This window comes from Accipiter gentilis, chromosome 6 (genome assembly GCF_929443795.1).
Source record: "Accipiter gentilis chromosome 6, bAccGen1.1, whole genome shotgun sequence".
In the NCBI taxonomy this organism is placed as follows: domain Eukaryota; kingdom Metazoa; phylum Chordata; class Aves; order Accipitriformes; family Accipitridae; genus Astur; species Astur gentilis.
In genome coordinates, this window is record NC_064885.1 from 30181798 (window position 1) to 30192206 (window position 10409).

General features: G+C 36.5%; 1 protein-coding gene across 4 annotated transcripts in view; it reads left to right on the plus strand.

Annotated features, from left to right (window-relative positions):
* The window catches only part of ATP13A3 (ATPase 13A3), a 57873-nt gene extending 50658 nt beyond the window's left edge, over window positions 1–7215 (plus strand). For 3 of the 4 annotated variants that reach the window (XM_049803116.1, XM_049803114.1, XM_049803115.1), the window contains 4 exons: window positions 34–122; window positions 317–397; window positions 4286–4375; window positions 5913–7215. In XM_049803116.1, coding sequence (XP_049659073.1) covers window positions 34–122; window positions 317–397; window positions 4286–4375; window positions 5913–6110 — 458 coding nt within the window. In that variant the 3' untranslated portion in view covers window positions 6111–7215. The remainder of the gene's footprint in view (window positions 1–33; window positions 123–316; window positions 398–4285; window positions 4376–5912) is intronic. The other variant, XM_049803117.1, reaches the window with a different exon arrangement.
* The last annotated feature ends 3194 nt before the right edge of the window (window positions 7216–10409 follow it).

A 10409-nucleotide genomic window follows, 5' to 3' on the forward strand; every position in this document is an offset into this window, starting at 1 on the left:
GGTCTAATTAAAATATTTTTTCTTCTTTTACAGTTCTGTTTGTTATATCTGTGATAGTTCTTTATGTCTTCATATTTTTCATCATGTTGCATCCTGTTGAATCTATTGACACATTTCTTGAGGTAAGATTCAGCAGATATGCAGGTGTCTCTATTTCCTAGGATAACTGATTGGCTGCCTTCTGGGCAAGCTTGACCCCTTTAGAGCTTTAACTTCGCATCTTGGGGGGGGGAGGGAGAATTTATAACTCTGAGCCTGTTTTGAAAGTGTGTTTACTTCGTATGTGTTGCTAACCTCTGGCAACTTTTTCTCACAGCTCGTGTGTGTGCCATATGAGTGGCGCCTAAGAATTCTCATCATTGTTATTCTCAATGCAATTGTATCCGTGCTGACGGAGGTAAGAAATTCAAATGGAAAAAATCCTTGTCTGTTAAGTGGGTTTTTTTCAGGGTACGTGTTTGTCTTTTGTTTAGAAGGTCTCTCTTCACAGCCCGCCAGTGTAAGTGGCCACTGTTTTCTGGTTAAGTTTGTATTCCTAAAAATGTCCTTGTAGGCTAGATTTAAGATGTCAAGGTTTTCTGTGTTAAAAGCATAATTTAAAAAATCTTTTTCATTAATTAAAAAAAGAAGGGGGACGTTGGAAGACTTGTAAATTATTTCAGCTATTTCATAGGGCAGTATTCTCCATATTTATTTGCTGTGTTAATTCAGTTCAGAATACCATAACATAGTAAAGAACTATATAAAATCCTTAGGGGAGCCCATCTTCTTTCAGGTGGATCATATGCATAGCTTACTGTTCAGAATAATGCAGGTCTACCTAACTTGTTCATCTAATCCAATCCAAGTCTAGAAGTAGAAATGTTCATGCAGATCTTTTTTTTCCAGCCCTGAGCTTGTCCAAAGTCAGTCACTCTGGATATTGACCTCTTCTGCTGTAATTCCAGAGTTAATGTGGGCAGAAACATGCCCTACGTTTTCTCCAGGTACCCCTACATTGTTTCCAAGAATCGAAGTTTGACAGATAGATCTTCCAGAATGAGTATGGATTCAAAGTCGGTCATTTGTTCCTGTGGTTAGTTCTTGTTAAACCAATGCCTTATTTCCAACCTGAATACATGTGGGTTTTGGTTGCAGCCACTAGTCACTTTTTTTTTACTGCAAGATGAAAAAGCATTTCAACATTATCTAGTGCTTGCACACTACAATTATCTGTTTTTACTGTATAACATTTTCTGCAGCTTCTAGTCAGTATTTCCATTACTATACGAGGGATTGCTATCAAGGTAACCAGCATAATGTTTGCTTGGATCATAACATTTTGGCCTTTGAAGATTACTACAGCATTAATACTCTTCCCAGCTGACTATTTTTTTTTTTTGCTTTTATTCATGACTTAGTAAAAATAAATTCAACCAAAGGGGTTTTTTTGATACTTTAATCAAAATTATCAAGGCTTTGTTCAAAATGTTGTTCCAAACAGAATTTGCAATATAAGCTATTATGTTGCTGCCTATTGTAACATGTTTTTCAGTGTTTTCACATGATAGGCCATAACTTCTCTTTTCGAAAACATGGCAGTAGATAAGAATTTTTTGGCCTTTGTCTTGTTAACAAGTTTATCCTCTCTTAAAGATCCTATGCCTTTCTTACATTGTCCTATATTTATGCTAACCCTGCTTGTGATGTTTTCCTTTATGCCCTTTCTTTCCTTTTTTTTACTACTAAACTCTAATAGTTTTCTTTTTTTGCATCCTTTTTTGTTTGTTAAAAGTTAAATTTTGTGTATATTGCTGTCTTTGCTACTGAAACAAAATAGTTATTCTGAAGCTGCATAATCATGGCTTTTTTGTCTTCTGATAAATTTGAAACAAACCTCCTAGATAGAAATATTTTTTCCTGTTTACTTTTTCTAGTCAGTTTTGATGGGTTTTTTTTTACCATCTCTGGGAAATCAGCTTTTTTGAAGCACTAAGATTATTCCTTGGAATCAAGCTTTGTGTTGATACATGGAGTGTAAATAGGTGGTGGTTACAATTTTCAGTCCAGTGATAAATGTTCCTGAGAGAAATAAATTTACCTTCTGCTGAAAAATTACTTTGTTCTGCAGGTGATCTTTCTAACTTGCATACAGTCTGATGTTTCTGTTCTGGAAGTGTAAGGGCTTCAGTAGGAAGTCTGTACAGTATGTCAATCCATGTATCAGCACATGCCTCTCGAGGACAAATGGTTCTCCTCTGGTTTAAATGTTCATAAGGTTCCACTCCTGGACCTTGCCAGTTGCCACATCGATCTGTAAACTTCTGAGTTTCTACTAAGCATAACCTAAGCAATATAATTACTGTAGAGCGTTTGTTTTCACCCAGTATTTCAACACCCCCCCCCCCCCACACACACACACACTTTTTTTCCTATGCCGTTTTGAGTTAGCATCTTTCAACACTTTAGTCACTCAACTGTCATTACCAAAACTGGTAGGATGATTTGTCACATCCCTTTTAAACAGACTTTCCTATTTATCTTGTTGCCCATACTTTAGTAGTGGAATAGAAGTACCTATAGAATTTAGTTTTCTTGACATTAATTGTTTGGGTCGCTCTGCTTTGACTTAAAACCTGTTTCTTCCACTTTGTTAGTTGAATGCTTTGTTTAGACAGAGAGATAAGTTGTCTTACTGTACAGCAGGTGTCCAACGGAACCATTGTCTAGTGATCCTCAAATCCCAAGCCTTGTTTTACAACACACACTTCATCTCCCATAACTTCAACCTGCTTTTGTCCCACCTTTTGAACTGTATTTGTCCAACTCCAGCAGTATTACTGTAGGCTCCCTGAAGCTTTTTCATGTGGTGCCAACTCATTGGGTCCAGTGTGTTGTGTAGGAATCGCAGGCTGTTTCATTCCGTCGTTTCAAGTAGAGTTCATTGCCTTTCTGTCTTTGTGTGTCTGGCTGGATTTTCTGCTCACTACACTTTTTACTACAGAGTTACTGGGTACCACAGATCATATTCTGAGTATCTAGGAAAAACTGCTGGTGGCATCTCCTGATTTCTTTTAACAAAGTACTCTGTATGCGTATTACCTAGAGTTTGTTCTGCTGAGACTAATCTCTCAGTAATTGCCTCTTTAAGTGTCTCATAATGATGAGCTATCTTCTTTTGTCACGCTTGCCAGTTTGACGCTTTTGTGTCACACTATGATCATACGTAGTTTCTTCATTGTTTCTGCAACAGGGATGGCGTCTGACTGTGGTTGTCCCAAACATGTTTTCTGAAATGCTGTGTAAAGCTTTTGCTCCTTCCATCTGGGTGCCAGACTAGGTTCACAAAGCATGCATATTCTTTCTACCAGATGACAGAAATTATTGCACAACAAAGGCAGATCCTAGCAGATGTTACCCCTGATGCCTGGTATAGACATACTTAAGCCAGACTGGCTTCAAAAATGAACATCTAACAAGCTGAAGATTTGTTGGCAAATGCTTTATAAAAGCACTATAAAATTCTGGGATATTATAAAATCATAAGCATTATAAAATCTACTATAAAAGTCTGGCTAATCAGCTCCCCTTTCTCAATTGCAGAGGTTAGTCAGATGTTAGAAATGGAATCTGTCCAAAGATCAGAGTTGTAGGCTCAAGGCCATGGAAGATATGGGTTCACACCTGTGTTGCCGGATTTGTTCAAGGCTCTCAAGTCCACCCACACAGCCATATGAGAATAACCAGATGTACTGAACATACTGTTCAACTTCTGCCCTTTTCTCCAAAATCTGGAACAGCTCCTACAGAATTCCTTCAGACTTCCTGCTGGTAGCTCAGCTTTGCCACCCCACTGAAGCTTTTCTGGGAATGTCACTGGTTTAAAACAAACCACGAACAAAGCATAGCTCCAGCATGAAGTACACTATAATGTTAAAGATGTTTTGAGGGGAAACTGCTTTAAGCACTCATGTCTGCAGTGCTTCATAGGTTTTTTAGAGTATTGAAACACGTTAAGAATGTGTATTTATGGTTTTTACCGGTATCAATGGATGCAGTTTTGGTCATTGTTGCTATTGATTTAAAGTACATAAAGTTCATATTCTTAAATCTCATGTGAGCACTTTAAGAATGAAACTGTTTATCACTTAAGTAGTGACAAGTAATGTGAACTCTTCATTTTGCCTGGCACTGAATTAATTATGCCTAACACACTACTATTTCAGGTTTTATTTGTAATGTGCACACTAACAACAAATGATCATTAGTTTCTTTAATTCTTCCTGCTCACTGCAATGTCTCACAGAATGTCCTCCTTGATATGATCCTTTGGAAGGTTGTGTTCAATCGAGACAAACAAGGAGAATATCGCCTCACCATACCCCAGCCGCCTCAGGTTGGAGACTAGTATTTTGCTGTCATCATTTGAGTGCATGCAGATTAATTTGGTTTTGTCTTTTTATGATCTATAAGTGTCTGTTGCCTTATTTTAAGCTTAAGACTGCTTAAATTGGATTTCTGTAACTAGAATACTAAAAGGAAAATCTTCTGGGTTTGTTTTTCTCCTTGTTGACACTTAAAGAATTTAGCTCTGTATGCAAGAGCTGCGAGGCAAACCCAGAGGATTGCTTTTAAGACTTTTCTCACTTTATCTTCAGTTTGCACATTAGCAAATTTTACTTGTGTTGTCACAAGTTAGCATACTAGAACTGGGAACGTCTTGATTTGCTTGGAAGCAGAATTGCTGATGCTGGGTCTAATCCAGTTCTTTATTAAATTAATTTGGTTTAGACTTCTAGATCATTGTCTGAGAGCAGTAATTTATAGCACGTACAAATGAAATGAAAGAAAATGGCAATGAAAGTGCGTTACTACTACTTCATATGTTTTAGGAGACTGAAGGATTTAGCTTCTCAGGTGCTTTTCAGGTGACCATTAATCTTGGCCTGGTCTGCCCCTCCTGTCATTAATACATGAAGGAAATCTATGTGAATCCTATAAAATCTAGCTTTTTCTTTAAGTCTGTTGGCTTATAACTTTTAGTTGGTTATACATTTGTTCTTGCTAGAATTACAGTTGTTTATTTCTCAGCACTAAATTTTATTAAATGTATTCACTTTAGATTTACATTTGTCCTTTTGAGGCTGTTCAAGAACAAATTGCTTTGTGTTCACTGAAGAATGGAAGTTGTGCTTAAGGCTCATGTTTGGTTCAGTTCATCAGTTGATAGAAATTCAGAGCATGAAGAAAATCACAGAATATATCTCCATTAAAATGTCAGCCCTGCAGACTATAGGTGCTCTCTGAGACATGAGAGTGATCCAGTCCTGCGAATGAGGAATGGTGTTTCTCTTCTCCAGTTAGTTACGTTACACGCATTTAGGACTGGGAGAGGAAAAATACGAAAGAAGACTTAAGTTCAATAACTTGTGTCTGTTTTAATAACTATTAATACCTGTAGGACTTAGGTTTCATTGTATCAGCAAGTGAAATTCTGCCATTTTCAGCTGGCTGGCTGGCTTCAGTTAAACAATTCATTGCTTAGAAAGTGTTTTGAGACTCTGGGAATTTGACTGCTTTTTTCTAGGCCAGGCTTTTATTTTTCAATAGTAACATCATTTAGTGGTGCCTGTTATACCTTTTATTGACACTGTTGTAAAATATGCATAAAAGCTGTTGGTGACCTTAGATGTTATGATAATGCAGAATACTTGGGTTTTCTTCATGTTTTTTAAATGTCATTGCTACCATAGTATAGAAGAGGTGACACAACAGAAGAGTTTCTGTACTATGCTTTCTAGGTCCAATGTGACAATGAAATAGTAAATTAGAAACTAAAATAATAATTTTTCTTCTAGAGATTTACTTTATTGTTAGCTATATTAATTTTTTTCTTATGGTAATCCAGTTTTCAAATCTGTTCCTTTCTGCAGGAGGCTGTAGATCGCTGTGGAGTCTGTTTCCTTTCTTCCCTGTTTGGCTGTAGAGAGAAGACACCAAAAGCCAAGTATATGCATCTAGCTCAGGAACTGCTGGTTGATCCAGAATGGCCACCAAAACCCAGAACAACAACAGAAGCGAAAGTCCCATCCCAAGAAAATGGTTCATATCAAATCATCACTGTAACATAACAGTGGATTTTGGTGGCATGTGTCTTCAGTAGTATTCAGAAGAATGTAATTTTAAGGCTTTATTTGGAATTGCGGTATACTAAATGTCAAATTCTAATGCAGATATTTCCAACTGTTTTGTCTCTCTGAATACAAAGTTCAGAGCCAGACATCTTATGGCTATACATTTTAAAAATGTAGGTTACCTTAGGCAGAACAAAAAATGATTGTTTCCTTCTACCTTCTTTCAAATTTTGTTATTCCTGAATGAGATGTATTTGAAGGTTTAAACTGCAGGGCAGTTAAAACAGGTTCACTTTATTTGCCTGGAGTATCTTAATCGTTGTTCTAACCTGCTTACCTGGGCACGTGTTCATGTAAACCCTATGATGTCATCGTCTCATGATAGTACTAGAGGTACATAATAACCTTGTCATGCTTTTTTTTCTTTTCTTTTGATATTCACTGTTGAAAAGCTTTGTGCCTCAGAACGGTTCTAAAGTTTTGGTGTGTGTACCTCTAAGTTTGTCCCTACTAGTAAGGAGTGTTTTTAAGTTTAATTCTTCAGTCTGCCATAGCAGGAATTGGGAATGCTATAGAAACAATATGCTTTGTCCTTAAGAAGAAAACACGTTGCTTTCAAGTGGGTTCTTGGCTTCTTTTCTAGCTAACTCCAAGGAAGGGCTTAGGTGGCCTGCAGAGGGGGAGGCATTTGGCTACACTAAAGTTTTTGGAGAAGGAAGGCTGGAGAATCTTAACACTTTCTTCTGTCTCATGTTTTATTACATTTAGCTATACATTTCTCCACAGACCTTGCTTTTCCCAGCAGAAGGGTTGGATTTTCCCTTTGTGGACCATGTTTTGTTTTAAATCTTAAGACAATTTTCCTATATACCTTGAAGTAGTAAGGTCAGAGTTACTGCTGCAAGGGAAATGGGTGTGGGAGGGAGGAATATTTTCACATGCCCACGCTTGGGATTTGTGCATGTTAAGAACATATGCATTTCAAAGAGTCTGCTAGTGTCTTAAGCACTATATGTAGCTGTATGAAACAAAATTAAGATAAAATAGATGAGCTAAAATCTGTCTTGCTGCAGAGCTATAAGGCTTATGTGGATTTTATTTATTTAAAAAAAAAAAAAGAAAAAAAAGAAAAAAGAAAAGCTTAAAAGCTTACATACTAGTAATGCTGCTTAAGCACTTGGGGTAGTGATAAATTATTTTGCCATTAGGCGGTGTCAAAACACAAGACCACTAGAAAAATAGGTCTGCAAAGATGTAGAGGCAGGCATCATTTTCACATGCAAAGCTTAATGCTTTTCTTTCTTTTTTTTTTTTCTTTCCTTAAACCACAAATTATTTATCTCCAAACCATCTTCAACTTGCTAAACTTTCAGAAAACTCTCTGGTGTCTTTGGGAAGATGATAAAATACCGACTCTTGATCAACCTGTTTTGACCAGATGCAACTGACTGCTTTGGGAGGGGATCTGGGATCTGGAGAAGTTACGATTCTGGAGAGATCCTTTAGAGAAGGAAGTCAGGTCCTTTAGTCATGGAAGGAGGGCCCCAAACTCCTTGGCCGGCTGGGATAATTTTGAAGTGTGTATATTCTGATGATGGAATTTGAGGTTTTATTTGGCGGGGGGTGGGGTGGGGAGTGGTTTGGTTGGTGTTTTGTTGTTTTTTTTTTTTTTAAACTCCTGTGGAGACAATTCCATTCCAGCACTGGTTTAATAAGGGGAATTTTTCAGGTTGGGCCTAATTCCCTTGTGCTGTTCTGCAAGGTAGTATGGACAGTGTCCCCCACTGCTCGTGTTATGGTTTCTGCAGTGCTGAACATATTCTGCCAATGGGGAATTTAAAAGTGGTGCTAAATGGTTTGGAAGACTTTTCCCTAGAACTTGTGGGTTTAAGTTCCTAGTACTTGCTCCTCATAAATAGTATGCATATGGTATACTATCCTCCAGTCCAGCTGTCAACTCTTTTCCTGATTTTTTTTTTTTTTTTGGGGGGGGGGGGGGGGGGGGGGGGGGGTGTTGTTTGGTTTTGAGGCGTGGAGTGGGAGGAAGGGGGAAGTGGTTTTCTTAGCATTCATTCAACAGAGCAATGTAAAAGTCTTATTATCCTGGCTTCTTAAGGTCATAAACGTTGAATAACATCGGCAGCTTTTAAGGGGTCTGCAGTTGTGGACTTGGATAAATTTATTAATCATGAACTTGAGTCAGCTGGCTAATTTCTGTCAATGTTGCTTTTCCAAAATCTTTGTAGCATGGAATAATTGATGAAGAATAATTCTTAGCTGTGTAAGTAGTATTCAGATTTAAAGAAAAATAATATTTTAGTTGAAAAATGTTGTGAAGCTATGCATCTTGGACCTGGGAGCTGTGACTTACCTTTAAACGCATAAGCTTTTGCTTTCCATTTCATTGACCATTTAAACTTAATTATTCCATCAGAAGTAAAAGAAAATATTTCTGTCTTTCCCTTTTATATGCTTTTACTTAATACTTTCTCTAAACTGATAATTTGTCTCAGCTTGTTTGGTTTCTGAAGCTAGTCTTTCAATCTTATTCTGGTTTTAGACTTATCTAGAAAGTGATGAGGAAACAGCTTATTAGGGTGGGCTTGTCTTTGGAGAACATTTTGGGGAACTCTTACTAAGACTGAAATTGCCAAGTGTCTCCACTTGATTGAGTGACTAATGGTTCATAAGCCTATTAAACTTGAATATTTTGCAAATGGGAGCTAGTTTCCTCAAGGTATGCATTCAGAGTTAGTAAATGTTCTTGAGGTTGCATGCTTGAGCTCTGACCTATTTGCTTCTGACGCTTAGTCAAGAATAATAAATCAGCTTTTCTAAGAATCCTTGTTGTTGCAAGTTCAGCCACAAAATAAGCTTTTGCATCTTTTGCAATTATTGGGATTTATGCCTTCCTGCCCAAGAGCTGAGTTTGGCCACCTATAATTTTTCCCATTTTGAGCAGTTTATTTTTTCTGGTTTTCAGAAATGCAGCAAACTAGATCTGCACTAGTGTGTATTCAGTTTCTGCTTTGAAGTAAGATGAAATCCAGTTTGTAGTGAAAAGAATCTCTACTAATGTTCATCTTGGAAGTCTGAATTCAGGTGAACAGACCAATTTAGTGAGCTCCACTAGATACTTGGTAGACATTTTCTTCCTGCTGTATATTTTGGCCTTTACGTTGAGGAGTTTGATTTATTCTTAAATTATTTGTGTATGCAGACTTTAATCTGTACGTATTTTACTTTGATATATTAGGATTTGTAAATATTACTGATTTTTAAATATTATTTATGCACATACTTAAAGGACTGGTCTATCCAGAAAAAGCAATTGCTAAATAATACATGTTATTTTTTAGGAATAAATTGCAAGATCATTAAATTGTATATCCCTCAGGGTTATTTTTAAGGTTTTCTTTTTTTTTTTCTTCCCTTCAGATTCAATTAGCAGTAACTCTTGTTTCATGTACTATAGAACTAAATCTACTGTAAAAAGAAAATGCTGCGAATAATGCTCGAGTAGAAGCGGCTAAAACACCCACAGAACTGACTGTCCATATTCATTATAACTTTAAATTGGAAACTCTTACTGTTGCACTTTTAAAAAGTTGTTGGATTTTTAATTCTATTTATTTTTTTCTTTCTTCATGAAGGTTGTGCTGAACAGTCATCCCAAATTGGGTAAATAATCCTGTACTGTATATGTGTATACAGTATAATACTAAGCAGATGTGGAGTCCTTTTTATGCTGCAAATTTTTAATGCTTATGTTGGTCATCACAAAATGAGAGAGCTGAAGTTCTGTAGGATTTCTCCCATGAAATTCTGAATTGTAAACTTAGGGTTTTGTATGTCTAAGGGAAAGCTGTGGGGTTTTGACAATTTTTAGAGTCTTGAATATGTTGATTTTATACAGTAAAGCGTCAAGTTTTTAAAGCTATTTTCAACAAACTGCAGCTTCTTTGATAATTATGTGAAGCAGAAACTACTCAGTTTATCATGAATTCCTCAAGCCTAACACAAATTAAAAGGTTCATCATTACAGCGCTCTCTAGAAGCTCAGCTTCCTTTTTATTTTTAGATCTGAAATGATACTACATCTTTGTATTTAAAATATGTATTGCTGCTCTAGAATGGTACCCTGTTGTCAAGAGGCATACATAAATAACTGTACAATAGAATTGTAAATAGACTTGTAAATCATTTTTGTGACTGAAGCTCTTTGAAAATAAAATTAAAATGAACAGATATTTTAACTCTTTTCATTAGTTTCATGAAATTGTTTTTAATCTGTAT